The sequence below is a fragment of the Oncorhynchus masou genome, chromosome 18 (genome assembly GCF_036934945.1).
Source record: "Oncorhynchus masou masou isolate Uvic2021 chromosome 18, UVic_Omas_1.1, whole genome shotgun sequence".
Taxonomy (NCBI): Eukaryota; Metazoa; Chordata; class Actinopteri; order Salmoniformes; family Salmonidae; genus Oncorhynchus; species Oncorhynchus masou.
The window spans coordinates 77737381-77758120 of NC_088229.1; the positions used below are offsets into that span (position 1 = coordinate 77737381).

At 42.3% G+C, this 20740-nt stretch overlaps 1 protein-coding gene across 1 annotated transcript in view; it reads left to right on the plus strand.

Annotated features, from left to right (window-relative positions):
- The window catches only part of eif2ak2 (eukaryotic translation initiation factor 2-alpha kinase 2), a 39740-nt gene extending 24928 nt beyond the window's left edge, over window positions 1–14812 (plus strand). The window contains exons 13-20 of the mRNA XM_064924507.1: window positions 3611–3687; window positions 3864–3983; window positions 4093–4221; window positions 8491–8689; window positions 8792–8950; window positions 9498–9596; window positions 13138–13200; window positions 13710–14812. Coding sequence (XP_064780579.1) covers window positions 3611–3687; window positions 3864–3983; window positions 4093–4221; window positions 8491–8689; window positions 8792–8950; window positions 9498–9596; window positions 13138–13200; window positions 13710–13847 — 984 coding nt within the window. The 3' untranslated portion in view covers window positions 13848–14812. The remainder of the gene's footprint in view (window positions 1–3610; window positions 3688–3863; window positions 3984–4092; window positions 4222–8490; window positions 8690–8791; window positions 8951–9497; window positions 9597–13137; window positions 13201–13709) is intronic.
- Window positions 14813–20740: the final 5928 nt, after the last annotated feature.

The window sequence follows — 20740 nt, forward strand, 5'->3', positions numbered from 1 at the left end:
GTTGTCCTGACTGAGCGTTGGAAATGGAACGAGTACTTTTGCACGGAGTAAAAAGTACATTATTTTCTTTAGGAATGCAGTGAAGTAAAAGTTTTCACAAATATAATTAGTAAAGTACAGATACCCCCCCCCCCCCAAAAAAAAAATGACTTAAGTGAAACATTAAGTGAAAATTGTAAGTAGTACTTTACACCACTACTTACAGTATTACTACATCTTATATGACCAAAGACATTAGTCCTCCTCAGTGGCAGTTCTAGACCATTTCAACTGGGGGGGGGGGCCCAAGCTGGGGCCAGTTGTACTGTTAGAGGGGCCAGGTCCAGGCCCCACCCCCCCAGAACCACTAGTGGTCCTCCTACTCTGCTGACACTGAAAAACAGATCAATAAAAACATGAATTGTTAATATAATGTGAAAGGGGGATCTTCTAAACGGGAGAAGGACATTATTGTCCAAAAAGCTAAACTTTTAAGTGGCACTGAGCCAACGATGATGAAGAAGGAATACTGGGGATGTGGCCGATGCGCTCTGCTGCTGCCAATTAAATAGGCTACAGGCCTGTTGTTGTTTACTCAATAAAGTTGAGAATTTTGATAACTAATACAGTCTTTTCATTCTGTTCTCTTTACAGAAATATACATTTTCTTTCCAAGCTAAGTTTTCCTGCGATTGAATGTATTAATATTGTGATATGCCTGGTTTGGCCTCTCTACTTTTCAGAGACAGTCACAACTCAACAATATTGCACACTCTGCCTTTCCTTTCAACTGTAGGCAATGCGATTTAAAATAATCCACAATTTAAAAATAATTATGGCTAGGAGAAGCTCTTGATGCTCTGTGGCAAAATCATGCTTCAGTAGCCCATGCTGTATATTTAATTCACTTAGGAAAAGCTTCCCCTGCCCTCATGGCTACACGCTAATGTGCATTTGGCTACCAGACAATGAGAGACAGTTGAAAACCAATAGAACAGGAGAGAAATAAACTACTGGTTCCAATGGCTTATGGAAGTCTGTATAAAACAATAGACTACTGGTTATAGTGGCTTATGGAAGTCTGTATAAAACAATAGACTACTGGTTATAGTGGCTTATGGAAGTCTGTATAAAACAATAGACTACTGGTTCCAATGGCTTATGGAAGTCTGTATAAAACAATAGACTACTGGTTCCAATGGCTTATGGAAGTCTGTATAAAACAATAGACTACTGGTTATAGTGGCTTATGGAAGTCTGTATAAAACAATAGACTACTGGTTCCAATGGCTTATGGAAGTCTGTATAAAACAATAGACTACTGGTTATAGTGGCTTATGGAAGTCTGTACAAAACAATAGACTACTGGTTATAGTGGCTTATGGAAGTCTGTATAAAACAATAGACTACTGGTTCCAATGGCTTATGGAAGTCTGTATAAAACAATAGACTACTGGTTCCAATGGCTTATGGAAGTCTGTATAAAACAATAGACTACTGGTTATAGTGGCTTATGGAAGTCTGTATAAAACAATAGACTACTGGTTCCAATGGCTTATGGAAGTCTGTATAAAACAATAGACTACTGGTTATAGTGGCTTATGGAAGTCTGTATAAAACAATAGACTACTGGTTATAGTGGCTTATGGAAGTCTGTATAAAACAATAGACTACTGGTTCCAATGGCTTATGGAAGTCTGTATAAAACAATAGACTACTGGTTATAGTGGCTTATGGAAGTCTGTATAAAACAATAGACTACTGGTTATAGTGGCTTATGGAAGTCTGTATAAAACAATAGACTACTGGTTCCAATGGCTTATGGAAGTCTGTATAAAACAATAGGCTACTGGTTCCAGTGGCTTATGGAAGTCTGTATAAAACAATAGACTACTGGTTCCAATGGCTTATGGAAGTCTGTATAAAACAATAGACTACTGGTTATAGTGGCTTATGGAAGTCTGTATAAAACAATAGACTACTGGTTCCAGTGGCTTATGGAAGTCTGTATAAAACAATAGACTACTGGTTCCAGTGGCTTATGGAAGTCTGTATAAAACAATAGACTACTGGTTCCAATGGCTTATGGAAGTCTGTATAAAATAATAGACTACTGGTTATAGTGGCTTATGGAAGTCTGTATAAAACAATAGACTACTGGTTCCAATGGCTTATGGAAGTCTGTATAAAACAATAGACTACTGGTTATAGTGGCTTATGGAAGTCTGTATAAAACAATAGACTACTGGTTATAGTGGCTTATGGAAGTCTGTATAAAACAATAGACTACTGGTTCCAATGGCTTATGGAAGTCTGTATAAAACAATAGACTACTGGTTATAGTGGCTTATGGAAGTCTGTATAAAACAATAGACTACTGGTTATAGTGGCTTATGGAAGTCTGTATAAAACAATAGACTACTGGTTATAGTGGCTTATGGAAGTCTGTATAAAACAATAGACTACTGGTTCCAATGGCTTATGGAAGTCTGTATAAAAAACAACTGCCTCCACGGATAAGGTCAGATTTTACCTGGGTTTCCTGGGTTACTTTGAAACAAGGTAAAACATGTAGTAATATGTACGGTCTCCAGCTCTTTGAAAAGTGCTGTGTGACGCACCGATGACGCCTACCTTCTGCCTTCCTTCTGCATTTGAATTGTGAATGGAAAGCACACTTACATGACCATTTAAAAAAAAAACAGCTATTTTTTATTGTGGCCCAGAAAACTATTTTTTGACACACGATTGCATTTACAATTGTTGCCGCAGTGATTGGTGTTATAAAAGCGCCGTCTGACAGATTTCCCCTCAAACGCTCTATATCTGTATGCTTTACGTGTGTGATTAATAAAATACAGTGCCTTAGGAAAGTATTCAGACCCCTTGACGCTTAACACATTTTGTTACGTTACAGCCTTATTCTAAAATGGATTAAATAGTTTTTTCCCCCCTCTTCAATCTTCACAAAATACCCCAGAATGACATCACAATACCCCAGAATGACATCACAATACCCCATAATGACATCACAATATCCCAGAATGACATCACAATACCCCAGAATGACATCACAATACCCCAGAATGACATCACAATACCCCAGAATGACATCACAATACCCCAGAATGACATCACAATACCCCAGAATGACATCACAATACCCCATAATGACATCACAATACCCCAGAATGACATCACAATACCCCAGAATGACATCACAATACCCCAGAATGACATCACAATACCCCAGAATGACATCACAATATCCCAGAATGACATCACAATACCCCATAATGACAAAGCAAAAACAGTTACAAGCTACAAGCTTGGCACACCGGTATTTGGGGAGTTTTTGTATGTTTTATCTTCTCACGGACAATTGGACGTTGCTAATTTAATTTAGCAGCTTTTCTAAACAAAAATAAATGAACGGCCAAAAGACGGCTATTACCGACTATAACGGAAACGTCACGGAGATGGGTACGCTTACCTGCGAGCAGCTGCTGCCCCTCACCATGACTTCAGATTTATGGGGCCCCCATCAAAGTTGCCCACCCCTGCTGTTGGGGATATATGGACTGCATTGTTAAATGATGATTGAGTGTTTGTCATTGTTTTTTTTTTTAAGGAAGGTCCCGATTTAAAAGGCAACAATTTAGGAACCTTGTCAAGTGGAAGGACATCCAACCAACCAATTAAATCTAGGTACGTTATGGGGTTACTTTCAGCATGACAACGATACTCATTTCTCTACCCCACATTTAATGTATAAAGTAGACGGCATTGAAATCTGTTGCTGATGGAATACTCATCCAGACTGATCACAAAACAGTTTGATCATGTTGATGGATTGATTATTTAAATCTCATTTATCATCTCAGGTTTTTATCAGAGTTTGATTCAATAGAGAAGATTGGCAAAGGAGGCTTTGGCAGCGTTTATAAGGCGCGACGGGAACTGGAGCAGAAGTATTTTGCGGTGAAGATAGTACTGAGTAAAGGGTAAGTCGATTATGTTCTGTTACTTTAGCAATCGAAGTAATATCTTTCACTCGACCCAGCCGCTGTATAATAACACTGATGGATTTTTTACCTGTGACTCTTTCCTCAGGAAAGCTAAGCGGGAGGTTGGTGCCTTAGCAGATCTTCAGCACCCCAACATAGTACGCTACTACACCGCCTGGCTGGAGGACACCGCGTACCGATGTGACAGCACCTCTGAGAGTGACACCACTTCAGAGTAACATTATTACTACTGTCCCTGTCCCATTGCACTATGGGAGATGTTATGGAATAATGACATTTTACATGTTAGTGTTACGTTCCCCAATAATGTCATTCAAACAGAAGGGGGAACTAACAAAGAGTCACTGACAACAAATTAAATGAAACAGGTTGTGGTTTTAGGAGAGGTTTTGATATACACTCATGGGAGTGTCCACTGTAAGTTGACGAGCAACAACAGCTGGACCTAAAAGGGACCCACCATGAGCTGGGACCTAAAAGACACCCACCATGAGCTGGGACCTAAAAGACACCCACCATGAGCTGGGACCTAAAAGGGACCCACCATGAGCTGGGACCTAAAAGGGACCCACCATGAGCTGGGACCTAAAAGGGACCCACCATGAGCTGGGACCTAAAAGGGACCCACCATCAGCTGGGACCTAAAAGGGACCCACCATGAGCTGGGAGCTGGCACCTAAAAGGGACCCGGCACCTAAAAGGGACCCACCATGAGCTGGGACCTAAAAGGGACCCACCATGAGCTCGGAGCTGGGACCTAAAAGGGACCCACCATGAGCTGGGACCTAAAAGGGATGCACCATGAGCTGGGAGCTGGCACCTAAAAGGGACCCGGCACCTAAAAGGGACCCACCATGAGCTGGGACCTAAAAGGGACCCACCATGAGCTGGGACCTAAAAGGGACCCACCATGACCTGGGACCTAAAAGGGACCCAACAAGAGCTGGGAGCTGGGACCTAAAAGGGACCCACCATGAGCTGTGACCTAAAAGGGACCCACCATGAGCTGTGACCTAAAAGGGACCCACCATGACCTCTGACCTAAAAGGGACCCACCATGAGCTGGGACCTAAAAGGGATGCACCATGAGCTGGGAGCTGGCACCTAAAAGGGACCCACCATGAGCTGGGACCTAAAAGGGACCCACCATGAGCTGGGACCTAAAAGGGACCCACCATGAGCTGGGAACTAAAAGACACCCACCATGACCTGGGACCTAAAAGACACCCACCATAAGCTGGGACCTAAAAGACACCCACCATGAGCTCGGAGCTAGGACCTAAAAGACACCCACCATGAGCTGGGACCTAAAAGACACCCACCATGAGCTCGGAGCTGGGACCTAAAAGGGACCCACCATGACCTGGGACCTAAAAGGGACCCACCATGAGCTGGGAGCTGGCACCTAAAAGGGACCCACCATGAGCTGGGACCTAAAAGGGACCCACCATGAGCTGGGACCTAAAAGGGACCCACCATGACCTGGGACCTAAAAGGGACCCAACAAGAGCTGGGAGCTGGGACCTAAAAGGGACCCACCATGAGCTGTGACCTAAAAGGGATCCACCATGAGCTGTGACCTAAAAGGGACCCACCATGACCTCTGACCTAAAAGGGACCCACCATGAGCTGGGACCTAAAAGGGATGCACCATGAGCTGGGAGCTGGCACCTAAAAGGGACCCACCATGAGCTGGGACCTAAAAGGGACCCACCATGAGCTGGGACCTAAAAGGGACCCACCATGAGCTGGGAACTAAAAGACACCCACCATGACCTGGGACCTAAAAGACACCCACCATAAGCTGGGACCTAAAAGACACCCACCATGAGCTCGGAGCTAGGACCTAAAAGACACCCACCATGAGCTGGGACCTAAAAGACACCCACCATGAGCTCGGAGCTGGGACCTAAAAGGGACCCACCATGACCTGGGACCTAAAAGGGACCCACCATGAGCTGGGAGCTGGCACCTAAAAGGGACCCACCATGAGCTGGGACCTAAAAGGGACCCATCATGAGCTGGGACCTAAAAGGGACCCATCATGAGCTGGGACCTAAAAGGGACCCACCATGACCTGGGACCTAAAAGGGACCCAACAAGAGCTGGGAGCTTGGACCTAAAAGGGACCCACCATGAGCTGGGACCTAAAAGGGACCCACCATGAGCTGGGACCTAAAAGGGACCCACCATGAGCTGGGACCTAAAAGGGACCCACCATGAGCTGGGACCTAAAAGGGACCCACCATGAGCTGGGATCTAAAAGGGACCCACCGCCCTACATGCTAACGACCTATAACTACATGCTAACGACCTATAAGTGCTAAAGTCCAGCCTCAAAACATAAATGGAAAAAACATTATCTAGAGGGACTTAATCAGTGTATTCAACTAAGGTAGATAAATGACCCCATATCATAGCCATAGCACGTATAAAGAACAATCATAGTTTCCCTTTTAGTGGTATAAGTTGCTGCTCCCATTTCAGTAAGGTCTGTTCCCATTTCAGTAAGGTCTGTTCCCATTTCAGTAAGGTCTGTTCCCATTTCAGTAAGGTCTGTTCCCATTTCAGTAAGGTCTGTTCCCATTTCAGTAAGGTCTGTTCCCATTTCAGTAAGGTCTGTTCCCATTTCAGTAAGGTCTGCTCCCATTTCAGTAAGGTCTGTTCCCATTTCAGTAAGGTCTGCTCCCATTTCAGTAAGGTCTGTTCCCATTTCAGTAAGGTCTGTTCCCATTTCAGTATTGTCTGTTCCCATTTCAGTATTGTCCGTTCCCATTTCAGTAAGGTCTGTTCCCATTTCAGTATGGTCTGTTCCCATTTCAGTAAGGTCTGTTCCCATTTCAGTAAGGTCTGTTCCCATTTCAGTAAGGTCTGTTCCCATTTCAGTAAGGTCTGTTCCCATTTCAGTAAGGTCTGTTCCCATTTCAGTAAGGTCTGTTCCCATTTCAGTAAGGTCTGTTCCCATTTCAGTAAGGTCTGCTCCCATTTCAGTAAGGTCTGCTCCCATTTCAGTAAGGTCTGCTCCCATTTCAGTAAGGTCTGCTCCCATTTCAGTAAGGTCTGCTCCCATTTCAGTAAGGTCTGTTCCCATTTCAGTAAGGTCTGTTCCCATTTCAGTAAGGTCTGTTCCCATTTCAGTAAGGTCTGCTCCCATTTCAGTAAGGTCTGTTCCCCCTTTCAGTAAGGTCTGTTCCCCCTTTCAGTAAGGTCTGTTCCCATTTCAGTAAGGTCTGTTCCCATTTCAGTAAGGTCTGTTCCCCCTTTCAGTAAGGTCTGTTCCCATTTCAGTAAGGTCTGTTCCCATTTCAGTAAGGTCTGTTCCCATTTCAGTAAGGTCTGTTCCCCTTTCAGTAAGGTCTGTTCCCCTTTCAGTAAGGTCTGTTCCCATTTCAGTAAGGTCTGTTCCCCTTTCAGTAAGGTCTGTTCCCCTTTCAGTAAGGTCTGTTCCCCTTTCAGTAAGGTCTGTTCCCATTTCAGTAAGGTCTGTTCCCATTTCAGTAAGGTCTGTTCCCATTTCAGTAAGGTCTGTTCCCATTTCAGTAAGGTCTGTTCCCATTTCAGTAAGGTCTGTTCCCATTTCAGTAAGGTCTGTTCCCCTTTCAGTAAGGTCTGTTCCCCTTTCAGTAAGGTCTGTTCCCCTTTCAGTAAGGTCTGTTCCCATTTCAGTAAGGTCTGTTCCCATTTCAGTAAGGTCTGTTCCCATTTCAGTAAGGTCTGTTCCCATTTCAGTAAGGTCTGTTCCCATTTCAGTAAGGTCTGTTCCCATTTCAGTAAGGTCTGTTCCCCTTTCAGTAAGGTCTGTTCCCCTTTCAGTAAGGTCTGTTCCCCTTTCAGTAAGGTCTGTTCCCATTTCAGTAAGGTCTGTTCCCATTTCAGTAAGGTCTGTTCCCATTTCAGTAAGGTCTGTTCCCATTTCAGTAAGGTCTGTTCCCCTTTCAGTAAGGTCTGTTCCCATTTCAGTAAGGTCTGTTCCCATTTCAGTAAGGTCTGTTCCCATTTCAGTAAGGTCTGTTCCCCTTTCAGTAAGGTCTGTTCCCCCTTTCAGTAAGGTCTGTTCCCCCTTTCAGTAAGGTCTGTTCCCCATTTCAGTAAGGTCTGTTCCCATTTCAGTAAGGTCTGTTCCCATTTCAGTAAGGTCTGTTCCCATTTCAGTAAGGTCTGTTCCCATTTCAGTAAGGTCTGTTCCCATTTCAGTAAGGTCTGTTCCCATTTCAGTAAGGTCTGTTCCCCCTTTCAGTAAGGTCTGTTCCCCATTTCAGTAAGGTCTGTTCCCCATTTCAGTAAGGTCTGTTCCCATTTCAGTAAGGTCTGTTCCCATTTCAGTAAGGTATGTTCCCATTTCAGTAAGGTCTGTTCCCATTTCAGTAATGTCTGTTCCCATTTCAGTAAGGTCTGTTCCCATTTCAGTAAGGTCTGTTCCCATTTCAGATCATTTGACCGACAAACTGAAAGCATGATACTTGTTCTTTACTTCCTGCTTTAGTTCAGGCAGCAGTTCGTCCTCTGAGTTCCTGTACATCCAGATGGAACTATGTGACAAGAGGACTCTAAAAGTGTGGATCGACGAGAGGAACGCTCATCGGAAACCCAAACGCAGGGAGGAGAGTCTACACATCACCCAGCAGATAGTAAACGGAGTAGAATACATCCACTCCAAGAAACTCCTACACAGAGACCTAAAGGTAGGCTGTCACAACTTACTATTTGTCCTGGTCCATCACAGGTTTATGACCGGTGGGTTATGGACATATTCATATTTGAACAGCTTCTTCTTCTTCTTCTAGCCTGCTAACATCATGTTTGGTATGAGTGACGGAGAGGGGAAGGGAGAGGTAAAGATCGGAGACTTTGGTCTGGTGACGGCAGAAGATAACGACAACGATGAGAACCTGCTGGAGAGAACGAAAAAGACAGGAACCAAGTCTTACATGGCCCCTGAACAGGTAAATGTAAACACACACTGTATAGCTTCAAAACAGGGTTAAAACAATATTTTGGATGGTCTGTCCTTGCATCCATAGCTCTGTCTATGAATTCGGGGTTACATTTAGGCGTATCCCTGAGCTTTTTTACCAAAACACTTTGTTATTGTTTTATCTGCAGATTGACCCTGTAGCCCTTTCCTGCAGTCAAATGACATGATCGCCCTCTAGTGGCCTCATGGGTGGAATCTTATTATTATTTTTCATAATTATATAATTTATAAACATTTTTTTTTTTAAATGCCGTAAATCTGGTGTTTCAATGTCAAATGGTTTCGTTATAGTTCAGTCTTCTGTGATGTGTATATAAAGTAATATTGGGATGCAAGCTCAAAATGTAATACATTTCAACTATATATCTGAAATGGTACAAGACCATAACCATGTGTGTGAGGTGAGGTGAGGTGTATACTTTTGTTTCAAAGTGGATTTGTTTAAGACGACCAAGAATCACGGCAGTAAGAGATTAACCATTTCTATGATTTTAATGTCCGATGTGTGTGAACAGAAGAACCAGACCTCCTACGACAGAAAGGTGGACATCTTTGCTTTGGGTCTGATCTACTTCGAACTGCTCTGGAACCTGTCTGGGATGGAGAAAGCAGAGGTGACTTTGATGGAAGGAATGAAGGAACGATTAAGAAAAAGCTAATCAGCTAGCTTCGATGTTAGCTAGGTAGCTAACCAGCTAGCTTCAATGTTAGCTAGGTAGCTAACATTAGGCTATAACTAATGGCCAATAGTTTTGAGAATTACGCAAATATTAACTTCCACAAAGTTTGCTGCTTCAGTGTCTTTAGATATTTTTATCAGATGTTACTATGGATACTGAAGTATAATTACAAGCATTTCATAAGTGTCAAAGGCTTTTATTGACAATTACATGAAGTTGATGCAAAGAGTCAATATTTGCAGTGTTGACCCTTCTTTTTCAAGACCTCTGCAATCCGCCCTGGCATGCTGTCAATTAACTTCTGGGCCACATCCTGACTGATGGCAGCCCATTCTTGCATAATCAATGCTTGGAGTTTGTCAGAATTTGTGGGTTTTTGTTTGTCCACCTGCCTCGAGAGGATTGACCACAAGTTCTCAATGGGATTAAGGTCTGGGGAGTTTCCTGGCCATGGACCCAAAATATTGATGTTTTGTTCCCCGAGCCACTTAGTTATCACTTTTGCCTTATGGCAAGGTGCTCCATCATACTGGAAAAGGTATTGTTCCACACCTAACTGTTCCTGGATGGTTGGGAGAAGTTGGTCTCGGAGGATGTGTTGGTACCATTCTTTATTCATGGCTGTGTTCTTAGGCAAAATTGTGAGTGAGCCCACTCCCTTGGCTGAGAAGCAACCCCACACACATGAATGGTCTCAGGATGCTTTACTGTTGGCATGACACAGGACTGATGGTAGCGCTCACCTTGTCTTCTCCTGACATGCTTTTTTCCGGATGCTCCAAACAATCAGAAAGGGGATTAATCAGAGAAAATGACTTTTCCCCAGTCCTCAGCAGTCCAATCCCTGTACCTTTTGCAGAATATCAGTCTGTCCATGATGTTTTTCCTGGAGAGAAGTAGCTTCTTTGCTGCCCTTCTTGACACCTGGCCATCCTCCAAAAGTCTTCGCCTCACTGTGCATGCAGATGCACTCACACCTGTCTGCTGCCATTCCTGAGCAAACTCCGTTCTGGTGGTGCCCCAATCCCGCAGCTGAATCAACTTTAAGAGATGGTCCTGGCGCTTGCTGGACTTTCTTGGGCACCCTGAAGCCTTCTTCACAACAATTGAACCGCTCTCCTTGAAGTTCTTGATGATCTGATAAATGGTTGATTTAGGTGCAATCTTACTGGCAGCAATATCCTTGCCTGTGAAGACCTTTTTGTGCAAAGCAATGATGACGGCATGTGTTTCCTTGCAGATAACCATGGTTGACAGGAAGAACAATGATTCCAAGCACCACCCTCATTTTGAAGCTTCCACTCTGTTATTCGAACTCAGTCAGCATGACAGAGTGATCTCCAGCTTTGTCCTCGTCAACACTCACACCTGTGTTAACGAGAGAATCACTGACATGATGTCAGCTGGCCCTTTTGTGGCAGGGCTGAAATGCAGTGGAAATATTTTTGGGGGATTCTGTTCATTTGCATGGCAAAGATGGACTTTGCAATTAATTGCAATTCATCTGATCACGCTTCATAACATTCTGGAATATATGCAAATTGCCATCATACAAACTGAGGCAGCAAGACTTTGTGAAAATTAATATTTGTGTCATTCTCAAAACTTTTGGCCACAACTGTAGATAACACTGTCATGTAGGGTCTACAATGCCTTAACAAAGTTGTCACACATTTTGATGAATTTAAAATGGATTAAATGTAATTTTGTTTTATGTAGCTTGATTTTGTGCCGCACACAATACCCCATAATGTCAAAGTGTAGTTATGTTTATTTACAAATGAATTAACAATGAAACGCTGAAATGTTTTGAGTTAATAGGTATTCCAACCCTTTGTTATGGCAAGTCTGAATAAGTTCAGGAGCAATCATTTGCTTAACAAGCCACATGATTTTTAAATGACTACACACAATTATCTGTAGGATCCCTCAGTCGAGCAGTGAATTTTAAACACAGAATCAAACACAAAGACCAGGGAGGTTTTTTAATAACACGCAAAGAAGGACACCTATTGGTAGATGGGTAAACATAAAAAAGCAGACATTGAATATCCCTTTGAGCAGGGTGAAGTTATTAATTACACTTTGGATGGTGTATCAATAGACTCAGTCACTACAAAGAAACATATGTCCTTCCTAACTCAGTTGCCGGAGAGGAAGGAAACCTCTCAGGGATTTTCACCATGAGGCCAATGGTGACTTTAAAACAGTTACAGAGTTTAATGGCTGTGACAGGAGGAAACTGAGGATGGATCAACAACATTGCAGTTACTCCACAATACTAACCTAAATAACAGAGTGAAAAGAAGAAAGCTTGTACAGAATACAAATATTCCAAAACATGCATCTTGGTTTGCAACAACTCACTAACGTAATACTACAAAAAATATTTGTCCTGAATACAAAGTGTTTGGAGCAACTCCAACACAACACATCACTGAGTATCACTCTTCATATTTTCAAAAATGTTGGTAACTGCATCATGTTATGGGTATGTTTATCAACAAGGGAGTTTTTCAGGAGAAAAATAAATGGAATATTTTTTTTATTTTTTTTAAACCTTTAGTTCACTAGTCAAGTCAGTTAAGAAAAAAATACTTATTTACAATGACGGCCATATCCAGACAATGCTGGGCCAATTGTGCGCCACCCTTTTGGGACTCCCCATGGCAGCCGGATGTGATACAGCCTGGATTCAAACCAGGGACTGCAGTGATGCCTCCTTGCACTGAGATGCTGCGCCACTCGGGAGCCCAGTAGACCTAAATCCTAGAGGGAAAACCTGGTTCAGTCTGCTTTCCAACAGACACAGAGATTAGTTTACCTTTCAGCAGGACAATAACCTAAAACACAAGGTACAATATACACTGCAGTTGCTTAACAAGATGACATTGATTGTTGCTGAGTGGCCTAGTTACAGTTTGAACTTAAATCGGCTTGAAAATATATGTCAAGACTTGAAAAAGGCTGTCTAGCAATGATCAACAACCAAGTTCACAGAGCTTTTTTTTAAGAATAATGGGCAAATATTGTACAATCCAGGTGTGCAAAGCTCTTAGAGACTCACAGCTGTAATCACTCTTAGAGACTTACCCAGACTTACCCAGAAAGACTCACAGCTCTAATCACTGCCAAATCTGATTCTAACATGTATTGACTCGGGGTTGAATACTTATCTAATCAAGATATATTAGTGTTTAATTTTCCATTCATAAAAAAAACATTTTTTGAATTCTTCCTCTTTGACATTACAAAGTATTCTGTGTAGATCGTTAACAACAAAAAATGACAATTTAAATCCATTTGAACCTCACTTTGTAACGCAACAAAACGTGGGAAAAAGTCTAGGGGTGTGAATACTTTCTGAGGGCGCTGTATGTCAATGACTTTGATGTAGTATTCCCCTGAACTGTAATGGGCTGTAGGCCTACAACCAGAATGCACCACATCATCACTGTGTGTATTCCTTGTTTAGGTCTGGAATGATGTCAGAAGCCAGAGGTTTCCTCCCCAGTTCAACATGCAGTTCCCCTTAGAGGTACGCATACATGTATTTGGTGGATACTGTGTGTGGTTGTGTTACAGAACAAGGTGATAGAGTGGATACTGTGTGTGGTTGTGTTACAGAACAAGGTGATAGAGTGGATACTGTGTGTGGTTGTGTTACAGAACAAGGTGATAGAGTGGATACTGTGTGTGGTTGTGTTACAGAACAAGGTGATAGAGTGGATGCTGTGTGTGGTTGTGTTACAGAACAAGGTGATAGAGTGGATGCTGTGTGTGGTTGTGTTACAGAACAAGGTGATAGAGTGGATACTGTGTGTGGTTGTGTTACAGAACAAGGTGATAGAGTGGATACTGTGTGTGGTTGTGTTACAGAACAAGGTGATAGAGTGGATACTGTGTGTGGTTGTGTTACAGAACAAGGTGATAGAGTGGATACTGTGTGTGGTTGTGTTACAGAACAAGGTGATAGAGTGGATACTGTGTGTGGTTGTGTTACAGAACAAGGTGATAGAGTGGATACTGTGTGTGGTTGTGTTACAGAACAAGGTGATAGAGTCGATGCTGTGTGCCAACCCAGAGGATAGACCAGATGCCAGGCAGCTGAAGACAAAACTGAATGAGTGTTCTTGTGTTCTGACCAGAGATCACAACCTCCATCAAGACAACAGAACAGTCTAAAGACAGTCAGTGGAATTCATAAAGGCTCTCGGAATAGTATTCATTGTGATATAAAATGCACAACTGATTCTAGATCAGTTCTCTACTCTGAGAGCTATGAATGCAGGCCCTGAACATCCAACAAAACAACAAAATGATCTGATCCTAGATCAAAACAAATCAAATCAAACTTTATTTGTCACATGCGTCGAATACAGGTGTAGACCTTACCGTGAAATGATGTATACAACAGGTGTAGACCTTACCGTGAAATGATGAATACAATAGGTGTAGATCTCACAGTGAAATGCTGAATACAACAGGTGTAGATCTCACAGTGAAATGCTGAATACAACAGGTGTAGTAGACCTTACAGTGAAATGATGTATACAACAGGTGTAGTAGACCTCACAGTGAAATACTGAATACAACAGGTGTGTAGATCTCACAGTGAAATGCTGTATACAACAGGTGTAGATCTCACAGTGAAATGCTGTATACAACAGGTGTAGATCTCACAGTGAAATGCTGAATACAATAGGTGTAGTAGACCTCACAGTGAAATGATGTATACAACAGGTGTAGTAGACCTCACAGTGAAATACTGAATACAACAGGTGTGTAGATCTCACAGTGAAATGCTGTATACAACAGGTGTAGATCTCACAGTGAAATACTGAATACAACAGGTGTAGTAGACCTCACAGTGAAATGCTGAATACAACAGGTGAAATGCTGACTTTACAAGCCCTCAACCAACAATGCAGTTCAAGCAAGTTAAGAAAATATTTTCCAAATAAACTAAAGTAAATAATAAGAAAAAGTAACACAATAAAATAACAATAACGAGACAATATGCAGGGGTTACTGGTACCGAGTCAATGTGCGGGGTTACAGGTTAGCCCGAGGTCATTTGTACATGTAGGTAGGGGTAAAGTGACTATGCATAGATAATAAACAGAGCTATCTGAATTTCAACTGTATTACATAGACTTTTAATGTGTCATAAATCATGTGTTTTGACTGGATCTGTCTTTACTGTAATGAACTCTGAGTCCCAGCAGAATCCAATATAGTTTGAGTTAAAAATTGTAATTATTTTTGCTGCATTCACGACATAGTCGGAACTAGGAACCTCTGACATTTTCGACTTGGAAACTCGTATCTCGGAATACGACTTTCCCGAAGTGGATCCTTTGTTCGCACCACCCAGGACGTTGGATCTAATCCCAGAGGCCGACCCCAAAAAACGTTGCCACAGAAGAGGTAGACAGAGTGGCCTCCTGGTCAGACTTCAAAGACGTCACCCACCGCTTCCGTGTATATTACTCGCCAACTGGTAGCTTCATTAAATAGTACCTGCAAAACACCGGTCTCAGCGTCAACAGTGAAGAGCCGACTCTGGGATGCTGGCCTGCTAGGCAGAGTTGCAAAGAAAAAGCCATATCTCAGGGCAAAAGAACACAGACACTGGACAGAGGAACTCTGCCTAGAAGGCCAGCATCCCGGAGTCGCCTCTTCACTGTTGAGACTGGACAGAGGACCTCTGCCTAGAAGGCCAGCATCCCGGAGTCGCCTCTTCAGTGTTGACGTTGAGACGGGTGTTTTGCGGGTACTATTTAATGAAGCTAACAGTTGAGGACTTGTGAGGCGTCTGTTTCTCAAACTAGACAGTCTAATGTACTTGTCCTCTTGCTCAGTTGTGCACCGGGGCCTCCCACTCCTCTTTCTAATTATAGTTAGGGCCAGTTTGCTCTGTTCTGTGAAGAGATTAGTACACAGCGTTGTACGAGATTTTCAGTTTCTTGGCAATTTCTCGCATGGAATAGCCTTCATTTCTCAGAACAAGAATAGACTGACGAGTTTCAGAAGAAAGGTCTTTGTTTCTGGACATTTTGAGCCTGTAATTGAACCCACAAATGCTGATGCTCCAGATACTAAACTAGTCTAAAGAAGGCCCGTTTTAATGCTTCTTTAATCATGACAACAGTTGTCAGCTGAGCTAACATAATTGCAAAAGGGTTTTCTAATGATCAAATAGCCTTTTAAAATGATCAACTTGGATTAGCTAACACAATGTTCCATTGAAACACAGGAGTGATGGTTGCTGATAATGGGCCTCTGTACGCCTATGTAGATATTCCATACAAAATCTGCCGTTTCCAGCTACAATCGTCATTTACAACATTAACAATGTCTACACTGTATTTCTGATCAATTTGATGTTATTTTAATGGACAAAAAAAATGTAATTTTCTTTCAAAAACAAGGACATTTCTATGTGACCTCAAACTTTTGAACGATAGTGTATGTATATAATCTATTTTATACCATATATAGCATCTTGCCTATGCCGCTCAGTCATCGCTCATCCATATATTTATATGTACATATTCCTATTCCATCCTTTAGATTTGTGTGTATACATACGGTGGTTGTTGTGGAATTGTTAGATTACTTGTTAGATATGACTGCGCTGTCGGAACTAGAAGCACAAGCATTTCGCTACGCTCGCATTAATATCTGCTAATCATGTGCATGTGACCAATACAATTTGTATTGATGATTTGATTTGAAAGACGATACCTGAGTTTCCCACTTGAAAATGATCCGAATAAACCAATTGGAAGCTCTTTGCCAATAACTTACATTCATTTGAATGGGAAATGTGAGACATATTAATTGGGCATGGGACACAAGCGAAGGCTTGATCACCCTTTAGCTGGCCACCTTTGATGAGGCTGTTTAGTGAGTACAGGCCGAAACACCCACTGAATCGAAGGCACACTTACTGAGGATGTGTCCCAAAATGGACATCTTAACCCAGTCTAAGAAATAAACCTCCCATGCCACTCTGTCAACATCACGGCAAATCTCATGTGAGTGCATTCCATCTATTGGCACAATGGACAGTTTTTAACTGATTCTCTTGATTCTGATTCTAGTTCCCCCCCTTGTCATGAATGCAGGATCCTGTCTATCCATGAAGAAACAGTTGACATACTATAAGGGTACAAGTCCCATGTTGAAACCATTGCTTTAGTTTACCAAGAGTACCTGGTCCTTGATGTTGATACGATACACCATGTACTGTAGGCTACGGTATGTTATGTACTGTAGGCTACGGTATGTTATGTACTGTAGGCTACGGTATGTTATGTACTGTAGGCTACGGTATGTTATGTACTGTGGGCTACGGTATGTACTGTAGGCTACGGTATGTTATGTACTGTAGGCTACGGTATGTTATGTAGACTACGGTATGTTATGTACTGTAGACTACGGTATGTTATGTAGACTACGGTATGTTATGTACTGTAGACTACGGTATGTTATGTAGACTACGATATGTACTGTAGGCTACGGTATGTTATGTACTGTGGGCTACAGTATGTTATGTAGACTACGATATGTACTGTAGGCTACGATATGTACTGTAGGCTACGGTATGTTATGTACTGTAGACGATATGTTATGTACTGTAGACTACGGTATGTTATGTAGACTACGATATGTACTGTAGGCTACGGTATGTTATGTACTGTAGGCTACGGTATGTACTGTAGACTACAGTATGTTATGTACTGTAGGCCACGGTATGTTATGTACTGTAGGCCACGGTATGTTATGTACTGTGGGCTACGGTATGTTATGTACTGTAGGCTACGGTATGTTATGTACTGTGGGCTACGGTATGTTATGTACTGTAGGCTACGGTATGTACTGTAGACTACGGTATGTTATGTACTGTAGGCTATGGTATGTTATGTACTGTAGGCCATGGTATGTACTGTAGACTACGGTATGTTATGTAGACTACGGTATGTTATGTACTGTAGGCTACGGTATGTTATGTAGGCTACGGTATGTTATGTACTGTAGGCTACGGTATGTTATGTACTGTAGGCTACGGTATGTTATGTACTGTAGGCTACGGTATGTTATGTACTGTAGACTACGGTATATTATGTACTGTAGACTACGGTATATTATGTACTGTAGACTACGGTATGTTATGTACTGTAGACTACAGTATGTTATGTACTGTAGACTACAGTATGTTATGTACTGTAGGCTACGGTATGTTATGTACTGTAGACTACAGTATGTTATGTACTGTAGGCTACGGTATGTTACAGTACCTTGCGAAAGTATTCGGCCCCCTTGAACTTTGCGACCTTTTGCCACATTTCAGGCTTCAAACATAAAGATATAAAACTGTATTTTTTTGTGAAGAATTAACAAGTGGGACACAATCATGAAGTGGAACGACATTTATTGGATATTTCAAACTTTTTTAACAAATCAAAAACTGAAATATTGGGTGTGCAAAATTAGTCAGCCCCCTTACTTTCAGTGCAGCAAACTCTCTCCAGAAGTTCAGTCAAATCAAATCAAATCAAATTTATTTATATAGCCCTTCGTACATCAGCTGATATCTCAAAGTGCTGTACAGAAACCCAGCCTAAAACCCCAAACAGCAAGCAATGCAGGTGTAGAAGCACGGTGGCTAGGAAAAACTCCCTAGAAAAGCCAAAACCTAGGAAGAAACCTAGAGAGGAACCAGGCTATGTGGGGTGGCCAGTCCTCTTCTGGCTGTGCCGGGTAGAGATTATAACAGAACATGGCCAAGATGTTCAAATGTTCATAAATGACCAGCATGGTCGAATAATAATAAGGCAGAACAGTTGAAACTGGAGCAGCAGCACGGCCAGGTGGACTGGGGACAGCAAGGAGTCATCATGTCAAGTAGTCCTGGGGCATGGTCCTAGGGCTCAGGTCAGTTGAAACTGGAGCAGCAGCACGGCCAGGTGGACTGGGGACAGCAAGGAGTCATCATGTCAGGTAGTCCTGGGGCATGGTCCTAGGGCTCAGGTCCTCCGAGAGAGAGAAGGAGAGAATTAGAGAACGCACACTTAGATTCACACAGGACACCGAATTGGACAGGAGAAGTACTCCAGATATAACAAACTTACCCCAGCCCCCCGACACATAAACTACTGCAGCATAAATACTGGAGGCTGAGACAGGAGGGTGAGTTCAGTGAGGATCTCTGAATGATCCAATGTTGACCTAAATGTCTAATGATGATAAATACAATCCACCTGTGTGTAATCAAGTCTCCGTATAAATGCACCTGCACTGTGATAGTCTCAGAGGTCCGTTAAAAGCTCAGAGAGCATCATGAAGAACAAGGAACACACCAGGCAGGTCCGAGATACTGTTGTGAAGAAGTTTAAAGCCGGATTTGGATACAAAATGATTTCCCAAGCTTTAAACATCCCAAGGAGCACTGTGCAAGCGATAATATTGAAATGGAAGGAGTATCAGACCACTGCAAATCTACCAAGACCTGGCCGTCCCTCTAAACTTTCAGCTCATACAAGGAGAAGACTGATCAGAGATGCAGCCAAGAGGCCCATGATCACTCTTGATGAACTGCAGAGATCTACAGCTGAGGTGGGAGACTCTGTCCATAGGATAACAATCAGTCATATATTGCACAAATCTGGCCTTTATGGAAGAGTGGCAAGAAGAAAGCCATTTCTTAAAGATATCCATAAAAAGTGTCGTTTAAAGTTTGCCACAAGCCACCTGGGAGACACACCAAACATGTGGAAGAAGGTGCTCTGGTCAGATGAAACCAAAATTGAACTTTTTGGCAACAATGCAAAACGTTATGTTTGGCGAAAAAGCAACACAGCTCATCACCCTGAACACACCATACCCACTGTCAAACATGGTGGTGGCAGCATCATGGTTTGGGCCTGCTTTTCTTCAGCAGGGACAGGGAAGATGGTTAAAATTGATGGAAAGATGGATGGAGCCAAATACAGGACCATTCTGGAAGAAAACCTGATGGAGTCTGCAAAAGACCTGAGACTGGGATGGAGATTTGTCTTCCAACAAGGCAATGATCCAAAACATGAAGCAAAATCTACAATGGAATGGTTCAAAAATAAACATATCCAGGTGTTAGAATGGCCAAGTCAAAGTCCAGACCTGAATCCAATCGAGAATCTGTGGAAAGAACTGAAAACTGCTGTTCACAAATGCTCTCCATCCAACCTCACTGAGCTCGAGCTGTTTTGCAAGGAGGAATGGGAAAAAAAATTCAGTCTCTCGATGTGCAAAACTGATAGAGACATACCCCAAGCGACTTACAGCTGTAATCGCAGCAAAAGGTGGCGCTACAAAGTATTAACTTAAGGGGGCTGAATAATTTTGCAAGCCCAATTTTTCAGTTTTTGATTTGTTAAAAAAGTTTGAAATATCCAATAAATGTCGTTCCACTTCATGATTGTGTCCTACTTGTTGATTCTTCACAAAAAAATACAGTTTTATATCTTTGTTTGAAGCCTGAAATGTGGCAAAAGGTCGCAAAGTTCAAGGGGGCCGAATACTTTCGCAAGGCACTGTATGTACTGTAGACTATGGTATGTTATGTACTGTAGACTACGGTATGTTGTGTAGGCTACGGTATGTTATGTACTGTAGGCTACGGTATGTTATGTACTGTAGGCCATGGTATGTACTATAGACTACGGTTTGTTATGTACTGTAGGCTACGGTGTGTTATGTAGACTACGATATGTACTGTAGGCTACGGTATGTTATGTACTGTAGACTACGGTATGTTATGTAGACTATGATATGTACTGTAAACCACGGTATGTTATGTAGACTACGGTATGTACTGTAGACTACGGTATGTTATGTACTGTAAACTATGGTATGTTATGTACTGTAGGCTACGGTATGTTATGTACTGTAGGCTACGGTATGTTATGTAGACTACGATATGTACTGTAGGCTTCGGTATGTTATGTAGACTACGATATGTACTGTGGGCTACGGTATGTTATGTACTGTAGGCTACGGTATGTTATGTAGACTACGATATGTACTGTATG